Below are 26,523 nucleotides of genomic sequence, written 5' to 3' on the forward strand. Positions count from 1 at the left end.
GAATCCGGTGTTGATTGATGCAAGCAAATGATGTTTATTTTCTGTCGTTTCAGATTCTATGAAAGCACAAATTACTTTTGCTGTCAACCGCTCCGAGTCAATCAAGTGCCGTTTTGGATAACTTTTATAGATTTATATAAATAGCCTCAGTCAGTAACTGAATAAAAACTCTGCCGTCCCAGACTGAAATAAAAGCGTGGAATAATTTCGAAATGATTTTGGGTGATTTCAACATTTTAAAGGCGTTTTTTTTCCCCCCAGCACAAACATGCTCATGAACAATGAGCTGGAGCCGTTCCTGCAGTCACTCTCCGTCGGCGCGTTTGCCTGATGCGCAGCGCCTCCCCAACTGCTTCCTCACTTTGACAAATTCCTGAACGTGAGCGGGTCTGCTGAATGGTTTCTTGCTCGTAAATATGATACCTTGAATATTTTAGAAGTTGAATAGCTCTGCCACATCTTTTTTCTTCTTCTCCCAACTGGTAGATTGATCCATTTGGACGGACACAATGGGACTGTGGTCATTTTGGAGTTTTGCTCTTTTGGCTCTCGTATTGCTCTCCTTTCAATCTAAGTTTGGGGCTCAAGCGGAAATAAGTTCTCCCAGAGCAAACGACAGATTTTATCGCCTGGAGGTAACGCCGCTGGAAACATGTGTAATCCGAAAATCAGAAGTCTCTCTCAAAGTCGACGATAGCATAAAAGTTTTAAGTGCTTTTGAAACGGGAGCAGTCGCTGATGTGAAACCGAACAATGGCAAGCAAGTGGGAAAAGAAACACAGAGCGGACTTGGAAATGAAGCACCGATCGGCGTCAAAACGGCACCAAATTATCCCAACCGTCTCAAGATCCCTAGTAAAAAGTATGGTAACATCCCCGGGGACAACCAAATGCCACCTACAGAGAATATAATGTTAGAAAACACATTTCCTGACACAAGAAAGAAGGCAAAGAGGAGCGTGGGTACAACATACACCGAAAATGTGGATAGGAGTATAAGTGGAGAAGCGCAGTCAAGAGAGCGGTTTGTGGAGACTGTCCAAGGTGTTTCCAACTCCAGAGCCGAGTACCGACGAGCTGGGGAGGAAGCCAGAGGGTCTAACCCGAGGCAAAGTGAGCCGCACCTGGACACATCCACTTTTGCTCTGTCGGGAGACTCTGCACACAACCAGGCGATGGTCCACTGGTCGGGACACAACAGCAGCGTGAGTTTCAGTTTTACAGAAACACTTCATCATATCATAAAGGTTTTACGGTACATGTATTGTCCCCCATAAAGCGATCACAATGCAGTTAATTTATTTCTGTGTGAAATGCACATTTTGCAACATTGTCTGATAGATTTACATGAGTATGTCACATTTTTACGCACAGCTGTTTTTGCGCGCAAGAGGGGAATTCGTTCCTATAAACCAATTATTTCAGGCTGACACAGTCTGGAATTGAACCCTGCGTTTTTCTCTTTTTGCATTCATGATTATGCTTTTAGTTATTGCCCACATAGAGGTTATGACTGTGTGCGGATTGCGCAGCTGTGTGTGTGGACGCCTGATGGATGAGACTGTGCACTCGCAGGATTCCCTCTTCGCTCTTTCCAACTACAATATAATCATTTATTTCAACAAAGTGTTTGTCACCTGAACTTTAAATTAACAGTTAAACCCCGCAGGTAAATTTATGTGACACTGAGCTATGGGAGGGTGCGGGCATTTTGGCAGCAATCACAACACATTAATTATTTATGAAATAATCAAGTAATGTTTCTCAGGAAGGTGCAGTAGCTACAATTAAAGGAACTGACCCTTAATGTGACGCTGATGAGACACAGTCTGACCTTTTGGCAGATGATCCATGCCTCTCATCATTAACATTTGACTCACACTTTGTTGATAGGCATCTAATTGCCCGGATGAATACAACATTGCGATATGTTTGCTGTTAAATGATGCCCCCCCCCCACACACACACACACAACACGTACACTTTGTGGTCACACACGGTTTTACCCTCACAAAGACAAAACCATGGAGATTTTATCTGTTACTTTACATATGCATGCAAAAGTGTTTGCAAGCTCCAGTGTTTATCAGACACAAAGATCTTAAAACTACAAACACCCTTGTACAAGAGAAAGGAGCTACTTTGCCTTTTTTACTTCAGGTAATTCACATCAACTCAGTTCGCTGGGCAAAAGGGTGTGTGTGGCAGCAACATTAATCTGGGACCACATCAGTAGACTTCAGTGTCCCAGAAACACTGCGAATATTCATACATAATCCCCAAAAAATACACCCTGATATATTTCACTGGATGGATTCTACTTGTAATTTCTTATGTGGTACATTTTTCATCAAATATAAAATGTAAAATATGTCATAATGTCTGAGGCGCCACACAGTTGGCCATGTTGATGCACCAGTGTGGACAGAAATGAACCAGAAATGCACCTAATAAAAGCTGTTTTGTGGGACGTATCGTGATATATGTTGTTGGTTTGAGACGTCTTCACCAACGATGGCCTTTTGTACTGCAGGACACTGTTCAGTGGATCATCACTGATGAGCTTGTCACTGCAGCCAGTCAACATCTGAGATTTATACAGTCTGAACCCCTGTCTGCCGTCTCAATAGTACGACTGGAACTGCAGAGTTTAAATTGATGGCATTTTATGACTAGATGTTAGAGCTCAGGCTATATCAGATGTAAATGACTGATAATAAATCCAATCTAAAAGGGACATTTGAAAGAAAATTACTTCATTCCTGTGGTCTAGGGTAGTTCTATCAAATATTCACTTCAAGGCTTTGCCTGTGATCTGGCCAAGATGTAAAATCCCATAGGGAGTGAAATGAGAAAGATGTAGAAGGTGATGGTGAAAGTGCCAGCGGGGGATCTTCAGAGTTCAGATGTGATAAAGAATTTCCTCGTATAAAACCTCAAATCTGTCCACAAATCAGTTTCTCAACTATTATTTGATTTCTGTGATTGTTTGAAACATCAAAGCCTGGAGTCATAGCTCTCTGGTCTCTGACTTTAAGAGAGATAACATTGATTGGACTCGACCATGGGAATAAAACATATACTGCACAAATTCCCTTTCAAATTCCTGCTTCTTAACTACATGTAATATTGATTGATTAAATCAGTCCTGAATGTGGATGCGGATGATATAGGGGTTCAAGATTTGTACTGATGTGTGCCATAAATATTAACAAAAATAGAAATGAAGCTAATTAAAAATACTAATAAATACACTTGGCTGGGGATGTCCTCTATGGCAAATCAATATTTCAGTCTTTTGCCTCACATGGGTGTTCAAGCTGTGATATGACTCTGTTGGTAATCTTTTTAAACAGCCATTGCAGCACATCCTACACTCAAGGGATGCAGAGCCCCCTCCCCACCTCTCCCTCCCCCCTGAAGGCAAAAGTCTTAGTGTGCGAGCCAGCTGGTGATCAGGGAGTTATTGGCAGCAAAATGATTTTAGGCCCTCGATTGACCATTTTTGCAAGCTTTCGCAGACAGCTGACCAGCCTAGGACACCGTGTTGAAGCTGAGGACAGTTAATTAGCGTTGTTATTGACATCACATCCCCTAGGTGGCTGCAGAAATGATATTGTATGTTGGTGTGAATAATGTCCACCTACTGTACCATGAGATTAAGCTCATACTCACTGGCCTGCCATTAGGAACTTTCTTTGGGAGGAGCTAGACATTGATGAGGCCAGCTGTTCTTCTTGGCCGTGCTGTAAATCTCATTGGGGTTTTTTGTAAGGTTTTGTCTTAGGTGACGAGAGTCAAAACCAATCTGTCAGCTGTGTAACATCGTCTTTTTCTGCTGTGACTGACTGGGAATCAGACAGGCCTCCTGGGCCATGTTGTCCGCATGCTTAATCAGAACGAGGCAGTTATTGTTGCACATAATCTCATCGGTATAAATAGACAATAAAAAAGAGGAAATGGCACGGCCCTGGGGGACACTTGTGTTTAAAACCGGTTCATTAGATAGACAGCCATTCCATTTAACATGCCAGAGCTGGTTGCATAGAAACCCCTTGATCCATAAAATCAAATGGAATGGGTTCCCAATTCACAGAGGTGTTTGACCAGAGTTTTTGGGTGTTGCAGGATGATGAAATGTGCATTGAAAAGCTGCTACTGTCAAAGTGTTCAGATATAACAAAGGGGAATATTCCAAAGTTGTCAATTATCCCAAATTTCCCAAATTTCGCCCTCATATTCTATACGCACAACTGCATTTTCAGGTAGAAATAGGGGTAAGATCCATTTAATAAAAAAAGGGCTGATATGTGACCTTGTAAAACCTTTTATTCATGCACTTTTCATCATCCTCTGGCCTCCTAGTTGTTAGCTAAGGGGATTTTGATCCAGTTTGGTCATTTCAATACAAATTATTTCCCTCCTGTGACACACTTTGTATCAGGCTATTGTGCAGAACTTCCACATTATAACAAGTTTTCGGGATATTATTTTTGAAACAGCATCGGATTCAGATTGCTGACTAAATATGGATTTGGTTGCCAATAGAAAAAAAAACAACAAAAAAAAACACTGAGACACACACACACACATTTTTTTTCAACCGGCCATTTTTGTCCCTCGGGGTGTCAGCACCATAAGTCTGTTCATTAATCCAGCCCGTCTCAAGCCTTTAGGGTGCACTGTCCACTGATGTGATTGTAGGATGCTGATAGAAACTGCAGCAGTCCTGCATGCTATGTAAGAGGTAGACTGCTGGTTACTACAGCAAAAACAATTGCTCAGGAGCCTGGCTGGGCAATTTTTTAAGGCATTTCCTTTTTTTGTCTGTCTCAGTTTTATTTTATGGCACACCCGGATACAAGTCGCACTCCCTCTGTAGTAATAATTCAGTGAAATCCCAGTTTTTACTCCTTAAATGACATGCATGTGCACCCTTTTTTTCATAAATCATTTGTGCTTGGGGGCCATAATGCATCACATCAACATAGGCTCTCAGCACTTCCTCAGCAGTTACACTGTAGCTTTGCCTCACAAAGTGCATTTTAAGCAGCAAGTAAAGGCCTGCCATCACTTGTATGTTCAAGCACACTGTCACTGCTCGATTCCTTTCTGCCTCCCTATCTGTCTGTCTCTCTCTCTTTTTAACACACATGCACACACACACACACACACACACACACACACACACACACACACACACACACACACACTTATATTTCAATTTTAATCAAAGTGACAAAGCGGGTGCAGAATCGTATTTGACAGGTTTGCATGTGATTAATTAGTTTAATAACTGTCGCAGTGTGGTAGACACATACTATAGCTGTGATTAGGTTATGAAAACAAATTTATGCATTTTCTGATTGGGAAAATCATAAAATTCAAATTCAAATTGGGAGACGACTTCTTTATTAATCATCATGGAGTTTACACAAAGTGTGGCACTTTATGAAAATAAGTTTTAATGGCTAAAGGTCATGGCTGATTTTGTTTAGTTCTTTAGTTTCCTCACTCCTAATATCAGGCAAACCAAGTGACCCCGGTTTGGTAACATTATGCACTGAGCCTCACTGGGTCTTGAAGCAGCATATTGCCTGAAGCAGCACAGCAGTTACTATCATGTTTAAAGATGACTGGGATTGCTCAGGTGGCAGTCAGCTTAAATAATGGTTTAACTTGGCAGTTAACAGTGACAGGAATGTATTAGTTGCAGAAGGGAAATGGTTTTTCCTATCTAGTGAGATAGAAAAGACCCAACTAAAGCACCACACACACACACTGCGTAATCAATGGAGATGATGGAAAACTTCCAAACACAAAATGACACAAACAGAATACTCACTCAATGGGTATCCTGGAACAAATCCTTTAAAATGACTGGTTGCTTTTGCTTTGAACAAGAAATATTGAGTTATAGTGAAAATTAGAAGTTGTATAAATGGACACATAAATATGGATGAAATTATGGCAACAATATTCATCAAAACGTTTGCAGAGGTGAGACTTGGCAGATACTACATTTCATTTACATGAGTTAATGATTGAATTGGTGCGGATGTGAATTGACATCAATAAGAATGTCATGAGACTACAAATTATTTAAACAACTAAGCATTGAATTTGAAATAACTTGTAATTGTATTCCAGCTTTACTACTGCAGCTACCATTTCAAAACACCCTCTAAAGCTGAAGCCAGTCATATTTGATTCCTGATCGCATGCTGTGCTTTTGAGATATTGATAAACTAAATAGTTAAATTGTGTGAAATAGTGCTGTTCATCACCATCTTAGATTATATTTCCATTGATTTATATCCTTCCTTGCTTGCATATTCTTGCTATGCCTTTCAATTCTGCAAATTTCCACACAGAGGTAATTGAAATTATCTTGCATGATGTTCAGTAAACATTTTAGAAAGTGTAGATGGACTACTGAAGCTGTTAAAAAAATGTAACTGGGTGTGATAAATACGATCATCCAGTCTCGGAAATTAAAATGTTTGGAAATTATAGCTTTATGATGATATTACAGTAAACAACATTTTGTGAGCAAACTCGCCAACAAAGACAGAAAATAGCAAAGAAACAAACTATGTGACATTGTACACAATTCAAGTTTAAGGGCATCTCTGCAAAAGAATAAGGCAACACTATAATACAGTGCAATAACTGCAGTATAATTTGTATGAATTTACCAATAAAATCCTTCTTACTACTTAAAAGTACAGAGAAAGAAAAGAAGACTATGGGTACCAAGAGAGTAACAACTGGGCATTTTAGAAGAAATGAGAAATAAATTGTACTTATTTGTAAGTATGATGTACCTTTGGGATACTGGGCAACAAAACTGTTACCTTACCGTTTTGGTAACTTAACTGTTAAATACATTATAGCATAATTACCTTCTGCAATATTTGTGTTAACACCATTTTTTACCAAACCTCAGTTTTGTGTTCCAGTATTTCTTCTTTCCTCCAAAATACCTGAATGATATGATGAAATTACACTCTAAATCACCGACTTTATTATAAACTGTTACAAAAGTTATGTAGCATCATTTTTCAATGAGCATGTAATCAAATAAACGCTATGTATGATAACCAAAAGCCAATACTGACGGTATCAACCCTGTCTTCTTAAAATAATGTTTCAACTTATTTGCTAAAGCAAATACATTTTGAAGGAAACTTAATGCAGCCAAGATTATATTTTTAATTAACATATTGAGAAAACAATAATTAATGTATCTGCCAGATGTTAACTAGCTTTTTGAATCGTTTTAAGCTACAATATGCAATCATAGCCACAAAGGCGTCATAAAGATTTTCAAAATCAACGTGGTACCAAATGACATCGGCACCAACCAGGTGTGTTCACTGTTCAGCTTCTGCCTTACCTGGTCTGTGCTTGTAAAATATCCTCTGTGTCTTCTATTGCAATACCAAAGAACATCTCTCTCCCACTCTGTCTCTCTCTCTCCCTCTCGATTTCTCTGCAAAACATATGTGATTGTCACCATTTATAACCCGTCTATATCTGTGGCCCGACTATGTGTGGCAAACTGCAAAACACATTTTGTCAGCACATTCTTGTACTATAGTTCTACTTTTTAATTGCACAGTTAAATGTGCACTGACAAATCTCTGGCTGAGTCCTTCCCCAGCCAAAGCGTCAAATATTTGCTGTTACTACCGAAAATGGTATTCGGGACAGCCATAGCAAAAGGTCATCACTTATATGAACAGATGTAAGCTTTTACAAGGCTTTTATCAGAGCTATAACTTTGTAACCAAAGTTTTAGCCTCATTGTAATGAACTGAAATGACATTTGATTTTGTCGGTCATCACTTATCAGTCGCTGCATGTCAAGGCCAGTGAACTCTGTCCCCTGTCAGTCGTAATCATAATACCTGGAGAGGAGAAAGGGCCGATTCACTGGACTGTATCTACAACTTTTTGTCAGTGGAAACAGCCTGAGTGATACAAAAAAGTAGCCCAAATTACGCACAAAACAAATTTTACTCGCCCGTTCTGCTGAAAAACTGCCCAGTCTGGCAGCACTGACACCTGCCCTCCAATCTGGCCACCTCCCCATGTCTTCAGTTCAGTCCAATTACATACTTTGTTCCCTGTAAAAGACGTTTCCATTGAACATAAGCATGTATTTTTCTGAATAAATGTAACAGACAAAACAAATAAGTAGTAGATAAGCGGAATTTATGGGAGATATAGAAACAAAGAAAGTAGCTAGTCTCTGCTTCAGCACATTATGTAAAATGCAAATAAGAAAAGGGGGGAAATGACAAAATGGGGATATGTGTGACACACTTAGCACATGATCTTAGTCTCACAGCACTTTTGGCAGTGAAGGGGGTAATTTTAGGTGGAGGGTTTCTCTCTTCCAAAATCTCAATTTGGACCCACTACCGCCTTTGGCTCCAGCTCAGACCCCCGCGGGCAGAAGCCGAGCCATTAGGAGCCAAAGCTATGAAGGAACAGAGGAGACTGCAAGAAATGTCTGAGTGGTGCTCAAAGTTCTTCAAAATGCAAACTTATCAAAAAACTGTTTATATATTGTCATATTACAGCTAGTTCCATAGCTTGATGAATAACAGGATTACACACAAAAAGTAAACCGTAGACATGCACTGTACTTTCAACCTCTGTGCGCTAAGTCTGAACAAATGAAAGTGGCGCAGAACAAAAACCCTGTAAGAATAAAATGCTAATGTTGTGTTTTTGGCTCTCCACACTGTTTCCAATGCATCAAATTAATTTTAAATTGCACGGGATGTGACTAAAACTTTGTCAAATGTGTCAAAACATTTAAATGACTTCTACAATTTCCATCAGATTTGTCCTTGAATGCTGTTTCTTCCTTGTTTTTCACCTTTTTTCTAGACAGTGCATTGTAGTGTGACATCAACATCAAAACACAGAGGCAAAATATGGTTGCTGTATATTTCTATTCCTAGTCCATTAAACATATTTCGTAGAATTTTTACCCCAAGCTTACTTTAAAGAAATGAAGCAGACCAACACTAATCTTTTATCCCACTAAAGGCAAACAGTACAGTTTATTGTGTATTGTTGTAAGCAGCAGAGAGACATAACATGCCCACAAAACCTCCTCACAATGGAGCTGCATTTGAAGTGAGGCCCTTTTATAGTCAGCCCATTTCATTAATTCCCCCCCCCCCCATAATGGACTGAATTGATTGCCGAACCCTCTGAGGCTCAAAGCATCAGGGCTATATGACCAAAGCTCAGGAGTCGGGAGGATAAGCAAACATACAGACAGCAGACTAATGCACGAGGGACATTTCACTGAGGTTTACTTGATGAAAGCGGCATCCCTCGAGTATGTTTTCACCCACAAAAGTACAAACAATCAATTTGGTCCACAGATAAGATGAGGACAGAGTAAGGCCTCTCTTCGACCGCACCATTTCTCTTAAAAGCAGTTTGTCTTTTCTGCTAAGTGCTCTACTTTGGAGACGTCCTCACAGAGCCACAATCAAGATGCTGTGTTTTTATCCCTCCACCCACCTCTTGATTTTGCCCTAGCTGCTGTCAAGCCTTAAAGAAATGTATGCAAATTTGCAACCAATACTTTTCTCTGCAGGTGTTTGCATCAGATAATTTCTAATGGATGCATGAATATATTAATCTTTAATTCCTGTGAGGGAAAAATAAGTCAGTTCCTATTTGTGTCTACAGTGTTGGATGTGTTGTGACACTAAAGTTTTGAGCTTGTTTTGATACACAGATTACTTTCTACATCTACACTGTTAGTCCTATATTTTAAGCGGGTTTGTCTAAATCCCATTTGACTCGACAAAGGACACAAATCAATCTTTTTTTTTTGTGCTTGGCTGGTGATCTTTTCCTCTTGTATCACAAGAAATTAAAATTAAAAAGTGGTAGTCTACAACAGACCCCGAAATTTTCAGTGTGGGTAGGAGAGCTAGGACATTAATTAACTAGTTGACTTAAAGAAAACAGTGTTTGTCAAATTACTCAAGTGACTCTCTCTTGCCCTAGGCTTCTGTCTTCCTTGCCTTAATGAAGTGGAGAATGTAATGAGCTTAACAACAAATGAAACTGGTTTTATTTTTGTGTCCTCAGGAATACATTCACTGAAATGCAGTGTAGTGAGGTGAACAATGGAGTCCCAGCTTGCTCTCCTCACACTGAAATGCCAGCTTTTGGTGCCTGATAATGGCCAGGATGCATTAGGAGGCCTCCGTGGATCTGTATTATTTGGTAGACTTGGCTCTTCCCACTGTGTTCTACGTTTTTCACCCCGCTTCCTCTTCCAAACCACTTCTTCGGCTTCTTATTCAAAGCAGCAATGGCAGAGAGTAAATTTTGGGGTAATTAACACTATGAAACAGGTATGAACAATTATGTAAAATCTAGGCTCTTACCTGACCTATTACTGACTCCATTTGCCCTAAAATTATATTCTTTATGGTTTAGAGGCAACTTTTGTATTCTGTAGGAATTTTAGGATATATTGTGATCATCGCTGTTTTTATAGTCATTTCTTAATTACTGTAATATATTTGTTGCTCATCTGTATATCCTTTATAATTCTGTAAAAAAGACTGTTATTTAATCAATTTTACATTTCCTTTTTGATCAGATTGTACCAAACCTTTGATATCAACCTGATATTGACATAGATATTTTAGACTTATGAGATAGTATTGTTTTTAAACAAATCATTAACATATCACCTTTTTAGGATGAAATGGCAAACTTGTTAGCAAACAGTTGCTCATTTAGACATCCAGCATTTATGGAGCAACATGGTCATTTGGTCTCCACCGACTCCTGAGGGAAATATCTGGCTCTTTAGCTGCTAAAATGCTCGGCTATGTTCACCGGCTAGTCTCTAACTGTCTCTTTTTCACTGAAAAACAACTAGTCTCTGCTGAGGCTAAAAATTACACTATAAAAGTGAACCAAAACAGTAAATCTGACAGCAAAGCAATGAGCTGAAATATCTAAAGCCTGTAAAGCTGAGGGGAGCTACAGATTCATATAAGTCTCTGTAGATTTACCAAAAGCAACCCATGTCACACTGTCTTCACATTGTCATACATCATTATTTTAAATATATAGACTATAGCCACTTTAAAAAATGTAACCGAGATGCATACTAAGCGTGACATTTTACATTGTAAAAATAAACTTGCCACTACTCTATGGTGAACAAACCATCATCTCTTTGAGGCACCTTTCTGGTTGAATAAAGTGATTATTGTTATTACTATAAATAATACAATTATTATGTGGTACAGGACATCTCCATGAAAAGCACAAAAAGTACACAAAAATATACACTTACTGTACACGTGCATCTACACTACACTAAATAAAAGAGCTTCTGCACTCAGTCAGATTATGTGAAATTCAATCTTGATGGATTAAAAACCTGCCACGTTTACTCCGTTTATCAAATCTGACAAGGTCACAAAAACTGACTTCAAGACAGCTGACAGAAAAAGGTCTCATATTTTGGGTAAAAAATATTAAACATTAAAATGAAAATATTAAATTCAAGTTGACACATTTTAGTGAGTTATCAGACATGTTGATGTTGTGGTTGGATTCAGAGGAGGTAAATAGGCTGGTTTGTCCCAGGAGATGTTTCTGTGTATGGATGTGTTTACCCTACAGTATAATATACAAAAGCTTATGTGTATTCATGAGAATGTAAATGTGTATCATTTTAGCTGTGAACTTTTTGAAGGTTGCTAAAGGTAAAAAAAAAATAGGTATATGTGTTAATGCTTCTCAGAGCATGAGCCGTTCGCCGCATTATTACAAAGAGCCTTACATCACAAGCTGTTATCAACTTTGGGGGTCCCATAGAAATTAATTTAGATTCTTCAGTTGTACCCTCCGGTTAGGTTCAAAAACAGTACCAGATCTACATGAAAGTGGCTGTATTCCTCTCAGAATGTTCCTTCTTCCCATGATGTGTTACTCCTGAGAAGTAAAGAAACAACAGTCTGGAAGTGGGATGTTTAGAGTATGGGTCCCTTTTTTCCCTTGACTAACCAATTATACAGAAATACTGTATGAGAGGTGCCATCTTAATGATGCTTCACTGTTGGCTGAATACGCAACAGGTTCCATTTGAAGTGTGGTGTTAAAAAACAGAATAAAACTGCGCTGATGTACAGTCTGTTTCATTTTATCAATAGCCATATTGCGGTACAGTACACAGAGATGATTCATACCTAAATTGCGAGCCGTGTAGAAAATTGTCTGCCCACCAACATGGTGTTGAGATGCCTCTCACGTCCCACTGAAGCACTCTAAAAATTTTAGCATTTCTCTTAAAAAAAACCCAAACAGATTGATATGGAATTTCTACAGATTTGATTTGGTCCAACAGTCCGTGAATGTGCAGTACATGCATACGCTGCATGCTTGAATGCCTGTGCAAGTGCAGTGTTGTAGGTCTATGTGTGGATGAGACACTTACTTCTAGCTGATACAGTATATCACATGAAATTATGGCTGTAACACTCTTGTTGCCATGGAAGGTGTCTATTCAGCTATCTGAAAAGAGTAAAAATCTTTGCATGGCTAAACAGCACCTGACGGCGATATCCCTTTTAATATTTTGTTATTTTATCACGTGTGGGTTCCTCGTGATAATGCTGGATGCGAGAAAAAAATATATATATACAGCAAAAAAAAGTACCTGGAGAGACTGTTTTAAAGAGGAAGAAAGAAAAAAAACAAAGACAGAATGAAATAATGAATGAAAGAAAGAGAAAAAGCAAGAAGGAAAGAAAATGGGGGGGAAAGGGAAGCAAAGAAGGGAAAGAAAGAGACAAGAATAGAATGTTAGGATAAAAGGATGACTAAACCCAACTCCTCGGAGGGTGAGAGCCAATCTGAAAAATGATTGGTTGACTTTCCTGGGGCAAAGCTCTCTTTGCTCACATCAATAAAACATAAACATGAATAAATGCACTGCTTTTGGCCTTCCAGGGTCCTTACTTAATTTCATGTATGCAAGTGAGCGATGATATGCATGGAAAATTGTATTTACCTAGAAGGCTCAAAATAATTCTGGAGCCATTTTGTGTTTGTTTGTTCCCTGTATTTACATAAATGCAAGGCCGCACCATAAACTCTTAAAATATGCGTTTAATGCAACTTCATTTTCGTGTTTTTCACAGTTTAAGTCGCGCATCTGTTGTGCACGTCATGTCCTATTCCCCACTCGTCTCAGCATTTGCATGTATAGCACTTACTCCCTATTGACTCGAGTCACAGATGCACAGCCTATCAATAATGTTGAAGACGTGGGAACACACAGTCTCCAGTGATGTACTCTTGATGTATCCACTTAGGGACAAATCATCCAAACAGTCATGTGCCTCACTAGTCTGTTGGTCCCTGAGGTAGCTCTTCACTGACCCAATTCAACGGGTCAGCTTTTGTTAATGAGCCAGCCGCACAAACACGTTGACAACAGTTAAGACAGAGCTCCTAATGGCAATTACAGCTTGGGTGCTAAGAGGCTTTTTTGTTATCAAGTTTTGTCATTTGTGGCTATTTTTAGAGACTGTTTTACATCCTCAACTAAATTCATGAACATTTGATTAAATTGGATCCATGTGCAAAATGGTGCAAGTGATTGAAACCCTTAAAACTGTGAACATTCATTCGTTGTTCACTCAATTAATTTGCAGTGCTGGATATTTGAATCCCTTTGGTTAGGAATGAACTGCCTCTAGTTTGACACTGATTAAAATCAATTCCAGATTCAATTTACCTTGTAGTATTTATAATGTTCCATGACACAGAGTCACTGTTCTTAGTAAAAGAGAAATAAAGAGACAAACGATCAACAGTTTGACAGAGTTTTTCTTTCGTATCTATTTTTCAAAGCAGGCAATTAGGCCTAACATCACAGCCATTTAACTAAGTCTGTACTCCAAATTGATTCAGACTCCAGCGTTGGACCTTGCAGACATGGTGCATTTAGTTATGCAAATGCTTATCTCTCCGTGTGATTGGTTAATTAACCTGTAATGCAGATAGTCCCAACCATGCACATTGGCTGTTTGATGGCTAAATTGTGGGTCAATTGGGTTTTTAACATTTTCAAAGCAGACTTAGAGGCATGTCTTTGTTCCTCCGAGTCTTGTGTGGCTTTTCTCGGTTTAATGACTCGTTCCGTGGGTCCCACAAGGTTAATGTGTTTAAACTCACTGTAATTGAGCTTTTGACCTATCTTTCAGGCTTTTTAAAAAAATCCTCATATTATGCCATGTTTCTGCTCCTTGATTGTTATTATCTACCATTCCTTCCCCCTCCCTCCATGCCCTGCCCTAAACTCTCCACCCCAACCCCCCTTTCTATCCTGAGTTATGAGCATCCCCATGGGAAGTCATTTATAATGCCATTGGAGTGACAATAATTCGTTTGCACACCATTTCACTCTGCCCTCTGTGCCTTGGCAGGCTTTTATGGGCTAGATTTTTGTTTCCCCAGAAACACATTGTCCAACCATCCTCAGAGAACACGCAAAAGCATTTAGCCCAAACTGGAGCTGGACGTCTACCAATGAGTAATATAAGTGACATAACATCTTCCATCAACATTCACGATCAAGATTTCTTGGTGCCTTTGCAGCTAAACCACCTCACTATTTTGAAGGTAAAAGGAGTAACAGAAGTTTTAAAAAAAAAAGACAAAGGGAATAGTGAACGAGAGAGAGAGTGGTGGCAACCGCTGACTACATTTCTTTTCATTGTTCAGTGAACAATTATGTTCAGATTTTGCTGTCATGTAGGTATCATTCCACATGAGATACAGACACAATTCTTGACAGCCCACATGGATTTTTTTTTCAGATCCTGCCACTGGCAGACTGACATCTCTTGACAACATGAGGATCACTTGTCATTGGAACATACTGTATGAGGCTGATATTTATTAGTAAAGGGATGTAGCAGACATGTATTCATTCCACGTCATTAGGAGTAGACAGGTAATGTATGCTGGTGAGGCATTTATGCAAAGGCTTTTTAGTGCAGACGTTGGCATGTACTTACATATGTCTGTTGCTCCTACATTTTAGGTGATCCTGATCTTGACAAAGCTGTATGACTTCAACCTGGGAGCTGTTACTGAGAGCTCACTCTGGAGGTAAGTTTGTTTTTAATCACTGCTATTTTTCCTTTCCCATCGAAATAGAAAGGTTATGGAATCATTGCAAGAATTTTATAAAAATGCAAAAGCACAGCCCTAAAAACAATAAGAATAATGTATTCATAGAGACTGCAGAGCACTGCGAGTATGATTTATAGTGTTCTCCCTAGCTAGGATATGAACAATCAAGTTACACTGGAAGCCAATATAAAGTATGTTTTAATAAAGCAATGTGAAGCAGTTGAGAATGAAGCATTCTCCTCTTTGCTTCCTGCTGTCCCATAAATAACACAACTGAGACTGCAACAACCTTTTAGAAAAGGCCCAACCTATTTTCTGTCCATCATAAGCAAAGAAACTTTTTGAAAGATAAGCCGGAAGACTTCTGAGGGATTCTTTGTTTGGATCTGTGGCTCTTTTTCCTCTGACCTAGAAACTTCCTGATGGAGTTTTTGATTGATTGTCATCCCTAACCTTTTGTTTCAGAGGCAATTGACATGCAATTGCTACTGTATAGCCGTAGTAATTCCATTCAGTATGTATTGAGAGGTGAGTTACAGTGCCCTGTCAGGTCATAAATAAGAATGGAATTCATTAAGGATTATACCACAGAGCCCAATCCAGCCTCTCATATGCCTTTTTTTTCTCACCTATCCCATAGCCTGCAGAGAACTCATTTCATTCTGAAATACATGTGAAAAAGAGACCATCAGTCCGCCAAGCATAGAGTTTCAAATTAATATCTGTTTCACCAGAGGCGCCACTAAGATTTACACCCGACTTGACACGTTTTGAAATCCCATATTGTGTACAGGAGGTCTTCCATCATCAAGGTGTCTGCTTAACAATGGCACCACGAGTAAATTAGAGTGTACCTCAGGGGGTGCACGAAGGCTCTTAGTATGGGTATTAGAAAAGCAGAGATTTGAATGTTATGAAAAGAAACGGGAGTAAATGATTTCTGTGATAACACAATAAATGATTTATGACTACAGCTCCAGGCCACTGTTGGTGGCAAAATGCACTGTGCAGATCAATGGGTGCAGAACCCATCTAAACACACATCAAGTCCCTTTGTGTTTTGAGATGGCTGCCTTTTCTGCTAAATACACTTCCCGATATAATTGCAGTCTTTCCTCCACAGCCACAATCAAAGACAGATATGCCAACTGAAAGGAGTACTTAAGCGCAAATACAAATGTGTTTAGGGGTGAGTCTTTGAAAACAATGTCAACAGCAAATGGGACGTTTTAGATTAATGCACAGACAATGATAGCAGACACTGGGTATCTATCCAATTATGCAGTGAAATTACATTTGGAGGCACTCAGGTAGAACTGAGAGCGTGGATTGGCTGTTTGTGGCGAGGAGAAATATGAAGATTGGGATGACAAACACATCTACCCTTGTCATGAGATGCATGGACGTGTAAGGAACAGGCAGTTCTGTGAAGAGCAAGTATCTTTACATGATGATGTAAGACACCTAAATGTCTTATTTTGTTTAAACACAGCACGTTAAGTAATAACAACCAGGAACTAGGTTATTTATTTTTCTCTTTTTATCTGCTTTTTAAAACATAAATCAATGTTTGTCACCTTTGTGTTGGATTATAGCAACAAATTCCACAATTAAGCTTTCACTGCTGAACAGAAAACAGAAAACAAGAGTATGTAACTAAATGTCTAAATCAGATGAAAACAAAGAGAACAAAAGAGCATTTTAGCAACAATTTAAGATACAAACTGTATAAAAGGGGATTTCACTGCTGCTCTGGAAAGGATGCCTTTAAATTCTTTCCTCACTGTCTTCAAGATACAAATGTCTACTAACATGAAAGGAGAGTAATGGCTTATATGCTGTAAGCTTACAAAGTCCTTATACAATAGCCCTTTAACTACAAATTTAATTTACTGTATATACTTACCTTACAGCTGACCATTTTCAGCATAACTGAAGTTCATAAATTGATTTCGTACCTGGCAGGCAGCTACTGGTTTCATTACATGTATACAGTGTAGCATGAAAATCAGATTTGAGACTTGTTGGATTGGTGAATGTTCAGTCTGTATCATGTGTTTGTTAAAACTATTATTATTATTATTATTGCTGAATGGTTTTGTAGTTGCGAGTAGGAAATGCTTAATGAATATGTCAACCTTTTTAATGCAGAAAGCTTGCATTATGCTTCTCCTCATATCCATATTTTCTTGTTGGTTGTCAAAATGTGATTGCAACACTCTGTGAACTCTGCATCTTATTGTTAGCGCTTCCTTTAATGTAGTAGAAAGGAGGAGTTCTCAGATTATCCCCTGTGCACTAATGCATCGCCACACAATGATGACATACTTTTTTTTTTTTTTTACAATATTCAATAAAGGTGTATTGTGTATTCAAGAAACAAGAAACTTGTTGAATGCATTTTCTTCTTCATAAAACATTTGCAAAACCGATTTATTTAAATATTCTGAAACTTGAATTTTTAAATCCCTAATATGTGTTCCCTTTGTTGTTGTTCCTTTGTCTTTTACTTCATGTTTTTTGGTGGCGAATTGGTTTGCTTTGACTGCTGCTTCATCAGTCGACCTTCTCTGCATCTAACAGTATTTCAGCTCTTCATCTTGTTCTCCAGTTTATTTTACAGCTTGGATGCACTATTCATTCACATTACTGTCTTCTGTAGTCTGCGTTGATGTATTTCCTGTCACCTGCGTGCTTTTGCCTATATGTGCAAGCAGAGACTGTTGTCAACTTGCCGACATTCTTGCTAGATTTGGTGACTACCAATATATCTAGCAACATCGAGTGACCAACATGGATTTGCCGTTGACAGACCTTCAGCCAGACAGTAATGTGAATGAGCTATACATGTACCTATAACAACCAAACCCTGATCTCCATTGTTTTCCTAGGGAACTCCTTCTCTTTTGTTATTGTTCTAAATTATTCACTTGTTGTCTATTTAGGTTAAATTGTTCCTCAAAAGTTTACTAGAGTGAGTTTATTCCAGGTGCTGGATGCTCTATTCATGCTGTAGGTTCCACAGTCAACACAACATCCTACATATTAGAGGTAGGTTTAGATGCATATATATATTATGGTAGCAGTTTGACAAATAATAAGAGATAATTTTAAAGGTAGAGTCAGTTAAGTTTAACTTCTCTTTTTCTTACTTTTTAATTTTTTCAAAATCTTGTCTTGTATGTAAACTTACATAATGATATCACAGATATACAAATAAGATATACAAATCAGCGTTTCGATCAGGCTTTAGCTGCTTTCCATTAAAAATGGCCAGCAGCACTGCTAGTAGAGCACAACATGCAAACAAAATGGGGACCCAGTCATCTCACCAGTGGTCAAAAACTCCTCAGGATTCCTTTAATAGTGATTAATTTAAGTTAAGTACAGAACATTTCTGTAAAAAACAAAATCTATGCAGCACTTGCTGATTATTTAAAAGGTCTGCTTTTCATTCAACCGCCACCACGTGCTGAAACATGTTAGTTGAATAAAGTGCAGACTCTCATAAGTGAGTGCGATTTCCCAAGTTATTTTTTCACATTTGATGCTTTTTAATTTGAGCACAGTAGATGGCTGGTAGAGTAATGACAGCACACTTTTTCCGATGTCGCACATTTTGTGCAGGACTGCAACAAAGAACAACAAAAACAAAAATAAAACATTAACATGAAGCTAGTCTCTCTCTGTAAGTTTTCATTCCATGAAGCAAAAGGCTCTCTGGATGGTGGAAAATCAATCTAAAAACGTATTGTGTGCTCTGGAGATGCAGTCATGTAAAGACTAACTGATTTGCAGTTAATGGGCTAAAACGTGCCAAACCACTGGTATGGTGCTTTAAAATCTGTCTCAGGCAGGTCTCTAATGGATTTTTTTTTTCATCAAACATGAAACATGTTTTTTTTGTCTTTGTCCAGATCCAGTGATTATGGAAGCACCTACACCAAACTCAATGACAAAGTGGGCTCAAGGACAGTTTTAAGTTACCTGTACGTCTGCCCGACTAACAAACAGAAGGTCAGCATTTCTCTGTTGCTTTTATCCCTCTGTCTGATCTCTCACAAGCTTGACATCAAATTACAGTTTTTTTTAAATTGCTGCCAAATGACGGTATCTCTGTCTCTCTCCCTCTTCTAATGCCATATCCCTCGTCTGGCCCTCTGTACTTTAGATAATGATGCTTAGCGACCCAGAGGTAGAGAGTGCTGTTCTCATCAGTTCAGATGAAGGGGCAAGCTTTGAGAAGCATCCCATTAACTTCAACATCCTGAGCCTGCTCTTCCACCCTGCCCAGGAGAACTGGATACTGGCTTACAGTCATGACAGCAAGGTAGCTTCTGCGTGAATCCACAATGAACCCTTAAGTGGAACTAAGATAATATAGTATGATGCTGAATCCATAACCTATTATTAAAGTAGTTTGTATGTGATTCTGCTGTGATGCTCCAATGGTTGCTGTGCTGCTCATTAACAACATCTTCTACAAGTGTGATGAAGATCAGCCTAATTTTATCTTGCAGCTGTACAGTTCAATGGACTTTGGGAGGAAATGGCAGCTTGTTCACGACAACGTGATGCCAGGCCGATTCTACTGGTATGATTACATGGCTCCTATTTTTGAACTGTTTCGTACAGTGATTGATTTCGATTTGCATAATGATAGTGTTCATGACCCTATGCTGTCAGAGGGATCCAGTGACCTCTTGTCAAAAACAGATCCCTCCCGTGACAGTCGAGCACAAAGCTGATTATATCCACCTCACGTATACCTGAAGGAATATTGCTTCTTTTTCCATAGCACAAACATGACATGCTGTTTTTGTTGTCGCTGTCATTTAGTAAATCTCAACTGCTCGGGCACAAGGCAGTGAATATTGATGTGAGCCCCGTTTATCTCTGTTTGTCATGGTATGTGTCAAACCCAAGTGTGTTTTTGTTAGCTGGGGAAGAGAGGACATTGGTTGGAGGACATCCTCTCCACATGCATGAACAGCGAGACATTTGATAAATAAGAACAGCGCAATGGGTATAGTGGCACCCGAAACAATGTATTATTTGTGCTCTTGAAAACCGTTCCTTCATGCACATTATGTCTAATAGTTATTTTTCAAAATGGTATTGCAGCCACCCACTATTTCATAACAACACACATTTGCTTTAGTAGATATTCATGGGAATAGCTGATGTTTTGTCATACCTCCCCCCCTTGTTGTTTTCTCTGTTGATTCTTTGGTGAATTGAGATTAATTGCCACTGGTGCCGCCGATTCTACACTGACTGATTGAGATGAAAACATCTTGCTGTGGGTTTCACACAATAGGGATGCCCACCTACAGCTGCGATGCTCAACCTGGCCTCCCCCGCCTCTTATCTTATTTTTCCTTTTCTTCCCCATCGTCCTCCACCTCATTCTGCTCCTCTCTATCTTCTACTCCTCCTCCCATTCTTTCAAGGGCGGTAATGGGGCTGGACAGAGAATCAGACGTGGTCCACATCGAGACGCGCATCGCAAAAGGCTGTGAGTGCTGCACTCCAGTCCGCCGCTGTAGCAAGACCCACAGGACCCTTTGCCTCTCATTTAGAGTGAGGTCACAGGGAAGATGAGACCTGTTCTGCTGTTCAGATTGGTCCCTGAAGTCTAGTAAAGCAGAATAGGTGTCTCCTGACAAAAATGAAGAGTTTTAGTGGGTTGATGGATGTTTCTTCTCTTTAATCTATCCCCTGTGTCTCATAGACAAACCTCAACTCCCCCTTCTAAACAGCATGGTATAGTCTGTCAAACCAATTATAGGGTTTATCTGCATTGGAAAAAATATTCATATTGTTCCTGTGGACAAAAAACCTGTTTCTGAATTAGCACACAAACTCTTTTTGTCTCAAACAATAACATCCAGAACTTTTTTTTGTAGTGTGACACACTGCAAGAGCTTCAACAGAATCTTAGCTAATTTGGATTGCAAGAAGGGCCGACTGTCTACTGTAGTAATTGTGGTTGGATATTTTCTGCATGATTAATACAGTTACCTCAAGTTGCTTCAGAACAGTACACTTAAGAGTAGCATATGCATACTGTATAGCAGCTCCAGTGCATGCAAAGTACTGTCTGAAGGTAAATGGTTGTAATTTACTTGAGATTGATTTTCCTTTTTGCTTCTTTCCAGGCGCCCAGTACGTAAAGTGCAGAGCCCAACGATGCACAGAAGGCAACAGACAGTACCTCTTTCCTGGACATGTAGACACCAACTCACTGGTTGTGCAGGATGAATATGTTTTCACACAGGTTTGCATAGTAATAGATTACTTTTTTCTTGATTAACCTTAACCAGTTGTCTTCATCTTTTCACGCAAAGCTTTCTGTGTCTGTGAACTTTGATTTTCTTAGTCTTTTTTTCCCCTTCTTTTTTATTTTGGGCCCTTGTGCATCCAATTCATCCTTTTCCATCAAAACCCACGTAATGGCTTTCCCCAACGCACCTGTTCCCCACTGGCCCAATGTGTGTTTTGATTATGTTTTGTCTCGTTCATGTCAAGGCACGCTCAGTGTTTGAGTTTCCCCACAGACATGCCTGAAAAATGTGTTTGCTAGCTGAGAGCACACGGCAAAGGAATTGTGAATAGACAGGTTGGTGTCCTTATTACCATTCACTCTGACTTTGACTCCAATTAGACAGTGGCAGTCAGGGTCATTATTAGAAATTTAATTTTCAAATGCCCTCCACTGTCATTGATTTTCATCCACAGCTAAGTAATTTTCTCTCTGCTGGTCAGCCTTGATGCATTTGGTCATCCTTGTTAGACTCCAGCTAAGTTTCAGGAAAATAGAAATTTAATGAGAGTAGTTTTCTAGGGCTGAGTGTTTGTAGCAAATCCTTCTGCACTCTCTTATTTTAAATAAACGCCATTAAATGTTTGCTGTTCGTTTTTCTAATGTATTTATCCACAGATTTAATCTTCTGATATGATGTTGCAGCAGCAATACTTTAGCGGTGACCCAGTTTCACTTTCAACACACTTAATCCACAGACTTGATTGGAAAGGCTGCGGTGTAAGAATGAAAATGTATGAAAAAAATATATCACAGCGTGATTTCAGAAATGGTGATTCAATAAAATGCCCAAATTGCATTTAGCTGAGATGAGATTGACCGTTGAGGCACAGGCAGACACGAGGAAGATGCTGGTGAAAATAACTGGACACAGAGAGTGTCTGTGCCGAGCTGTGGTGGCACAGATGACTTTCTTGTGACTTTCATTGCTTGGGGCAGTTGGATTTAACTTGACAAAGAGTAATGAGGTTATCGATCGGGCTACAACGAAATAAGCAGTCTTCAACACCTCCAAAGTCTCTTGGGAGAGGAGGAACAGCCAAGTGCAACATCCTCAAAAATGTGGCCTGGGAAAATGCAGCTCATTGATTTTCGATAGATTATTCCATTAGAGCCCTAATGTAGTGTGTTGGGGGACAAACGCCATCCTTCTAGTTGATTAGAAAATAAGCAATCAAGTAGTGTTGCCCTGCCTGTTAGTGGATGGGAAAGTGGTAGTGCATTAAGATCTTCAAGACACACTGTAGATAAAGCCAACACAATTTTCAGTGCCTCTTAGCTTTAGACTAATTGAGATAATGATAAAAATATCTGTTGTGCTTGTAATTTCAGTCTGTTTTCAACACTGTGGAGGAATGCAGGGAGAAATTGCAAGAGTTTTATCAAGTCAGTCATGCGTTGTGAATTAATACACCTCCTTCAGGAGACGCTTTAGCTCCATGTCCTCATTTCATAACAGAGTCACATTTGGAATGTTTAAAATTCTCTCACATATGTCTTATAAAAGCCCCCATCCCATTTTGTTGTTTTCAGTTTGTGGACGGTCTACATAGTCATCTCTATGTAGGAAAAACTCATACTCATAGCATCAATCAAAATGGAAGTGTGCAAATGAAAGATTCACTGACCTAAAATAGAGCAAAACAAGGCGTTAAGTGAAGTGACACTAAAATATGTATATGTGGTCTATTTAAAGAGTGACAAAGCCTCTTTGACTTCATTGCAAAGGTAACCAAGTCAGGACGAGCGAGCTACTTTGTCTCCTACATGAGAGAATCCTTCAAGCGGATGAAATTACCTAAATATTGCCTACCAAAGGTAAGCGCCAAAGACAACAAATAACTGTCAAATAATAAAAGATGTATTATCGTAAAGAGACGTGATTTATTTTTTGGTTTTGTATTACTTTTGTTTCCCTTTTTTGTGGAATAAAAGTTACACAACAGTGTTACTTTGTGAAGAAATGTCGCACACAGCTCTTCAACAGTACATGGCCTCTGTTTTAAGTCTGTGTTCTCTTGCCTGCATCTGTCATTCTCACCCATTCTCTCTTTCCATCTGTCTCTCTTTATCTCACCCACACCTTCCTACAGGACATGCATATTATCAGTACAGATGAGAAGCAGGTATTTGCTGCAGTCCAGGAGTGGAATCAGAACAACACTTACAGCCTTTATATCTCCGACTCCCCTGGAGTCTACTTCACCCTTTCATTAGAGAATCTGAGAACCAGCAGAGGACCCGCTGGTAACCTACTGGTTGACTTTTATAAGGTGCGTAGTTAGTTTTGTTCATGGCTGCTGCTTTCAGTCCCTCAGTAGTGGTAGTAGTCAAACATGGCTGTTGTGCATTTCAGAGCCTGAGGGGACCTGTTCAAATGGCTTCCTTTTTCTGAACCAAACATTTATTTTAAAAGAATATAAAACAAAGAAAAGAGTGAATACTTGAAAAGTGACTTAGATGCACTGGTGGAAGTCCAATTTGGAGGGTACTTTGAGCATTTCCATTTTATGGCATTTTATACTTCTGCTCCACTTTTTACTCCCCTACAATTATTTCACAGGCATAATTACTAGTTAGCTTTCATATTAAGATTTTACTTAAAATACACATACACTAGTCTTCAAAATATGGTAATTTGTTACAGATTGATCTACCTAACAGTTTATTAAAAAAAACAATTACCTCCACCACAACCAGCTGCTTACATGTTGATATCAGTAATAATGAACTGACAGGGCCCTTTCTGTATAATGTATACTTATACTTTTGATACTTTAAGGATACTTTACTCAGTACAATTTGCTGATAATACCTCTGTACTTACTTAAATAACTCTTTGAATGCAGGACTTTTACTTGTAAGTATTTTAACCCTCTGGTGTTGCCTACTCTACTTAGGTAAAGGGTCTGAATACTTATTCCACCATAGCTCAAATGATAAATCAATTATTATTGATTCAATGCTTTATACTTGAAAGCATCGTGAATATGATTGATACATCTGGAAAGTACCTTTAGACAATAAATGCATGTTTGCTGTTTTCATTCATAGGTCGAGGGGATAAACGGCATGTATCTTGCCAACAAACTGGTGGACAATCATATCAAGAGTTTTATCACATACAACAAGGGACAAACATGGGCCCTGCTGCCGGCTCCTGCCACAGACGTTGCGGGAAATAACCTTCACTGCATCCTGGTGAGCTTGAGCCTTTGGGCAGCTGTGAATGAATGCTCTTATTCATGCGAAATGAAGCTTATGACATACATCATTCATCAAATGTTTCAACCTCATCAGCTGTGCTTTGGAAGTTCTTTGAGTCAGAGCCATATTTGCACAGGGCGAGGCGCCAGCCTCAGCATCAGCTTGCCTTTTTAGCCTCCTAAATGGTCGAGGAGATGCTTAGCTGGAATATTCTTATTATCAGTGTAAGGCACAGAGTGTCATCGGTTTTTGTTCCAGGGGTCCAGACTTTCCATTAACCTCTCTGATTTCAATTTACTACCTGTAGTCACACTGCACTAATGAATGTTAGATTACACTGAATTACATTATGCGGCTGTGTTGTTATTCAGCAGGTATGGTTTGCACCTAATCCAGGCAGTATGTTCCTTAGAAATAATGTGTATTGTTCAGTTAATAACAGGTTATAGTATTTCTCTGTGTCATACATATGACCATTATGCTCTTGTCTGCTGTCTGACCCTTCTCCAACCTCAGCTGTTTCAAAAGCCTTATTGATGTTTTTTCCAGTGCGTTTAGTCTGAGAGATGAGTGAAAATGATTTGAATCAATTTTGCCAGTTTTATCAGTGCATCTTAGGGAATTTTAATTACATGCCTTGTTTGCTTTAGAATGAAACAATTCAAATGCCCTCTCTGTCCTCTCAGCCATTTTCTGTCTTTTTTTTCCCAGCAGAGGAGATGAGAGGAACAAAGTATCTTTGTTTTATAAATGGTCTCTGAAAATGTTAGCACTTTTGTCTCAATGGAAAGAATAGTTTGAAGGCAAAGCTAATTATAATTGCTTCTGTGAAGATCTGTCTGATACATATTGTCTCAACCGGTGCATTGGAATACGTTTTGTTGACAGCCATTTTGTTCGCTACATCTTCATCTGGAGATGTCTGAGAATCCCTACACCTCTGGACCCGTCACCAGCAAGAAGTCTGTACCAGGCATCATTGTGGCTACAGGTAGAGTTTAGCTGAAGGATGTGCATTTGTTTAAACTGATCAGATTAGACACTTTGAGCTAATTTTTATCACTAGAGATATACTTTCCCAGATAAGTGCATTGTAGTGGTGCAACCACAAAAACACACAAACTAATCACAGTGCCCTCTTTCTGTCATTGAAATCAGACACTGAAACTTCAACTCCTAAATCTAATTTTTTGGGTGAGATGATTAGGTTGCAGTTAGTCATAAATGTGTCCTCCTGTGGAAAATGAGGATATGCACAGATTTGCAATATAACGTTATCAGGTGATTGTGCATATAGGTGTGTTATGGAGTCTTTGCTATGTAAATACATACAGAGTGAAATTATTCATCTTTTTGTACTCAGGAAATATCGGAACAGAGCTGTCCTCCACCAACCTTGGGATGTTTATAACATCGGATGCAGGAAATAGCTGGAGACAGGTGAGACCCATCTGGGTCTACATACCGTACATGTTTACCTTAAACAGATTATGTATTCATATTGAAAATGTGTTGTCACAAGTGGAGCAAATGTGTTTTTTCAATGTGCACCGACGCAGATTTTTGATGAAGAGCACAACGTTTGGTTCCTTGACAATGGAGGGGCTATGCTGGCAGTCTTACATGCAGCGACGCCTATTCGCCACTTATGGTAGGTGTAGCTACTGTTCAACAATAGCTGATGTCATAATTAATGTAGGCAGGAACTGTAGGTGTTGGAGGTGTAGTGGGAAATTGCTGGAGTATAATTTCATCTTTCTGGGTTTGATGCAGCATAT

General features: G+C 39.1%; 1 protein-coding gene across 1 annotated transcript in view; it reads left to right on the plus strand.

Annotated features, from left to right (window-relative positions):
- Positions 1–324: 324 nt before the first annotated feature.
- The window catches only part of sorcs3b (sortilin related VPS10 domain containing receptor 3b), a 39,738-nt gene continuing 13,539 nt past the window's right edge, over positions 325–26,523 (plus strand). The window contains exons 1-13 of the mRNA XM_051378188.1: positions 325–1,205; positions 15,122–15,189; positions 19,131–19,230; positions 19,385–19,543; positions 19,734–19,807; positions 20,667–20,731; positions 21,375–21,493; positions 23,267–23,356; positions 23,632–23,811; positions 24,593–24,739; positions 25,634–25,736; positions 26,109–26,185; positions 26,305–26,396. Of these exons, the coding sequence (XP_051234148.1) occupies positions 510–1,205; positions 15,122–15,189; positions 19,131–19,230; positions 19,385–19,543; positions 19,734–19,807; positions 20,667–20,731; positions 21,375–21,493; positions 23,267–23,356; positions 23,632–23,811; positions 24,593–24,739; positions 25,634–25,736; positions 26,109–26,185; positions 26,305–26,396 (1,970 nt within the window). The 5' untranslated portion in view covers positions 325–509. The remainder of the gene's footprint in view (positions 1,206–15,121; positions 15,190–19,130; positions 19,231–19,384; positions 19,544–19,733; positions 19,808–20,666; positions 20,732–21,374; positions 21,494–23,266; positions 23,357–23,631; positions 23,812–24,592; positions 24,740–25,633; positions 25,737–26,108; positions 26,186–26,304; positions 26,397–26,523) is intronic.

The sequence above is a fragment of the Dicentrarchus labrax genome, unplaced genomic scaffold (assembly GCF_905237075.1).
Source record: "Dicentrarchus labrax unplaced genomic scaffold, dlabrax2021, whole genome shotgun sequence".
Lineage (NCBI taxonomy): Eukaryota > Metazoa > Chordata > Actinopteri > Moronidae > Dicentrarchus > Dicentrarchus labrax.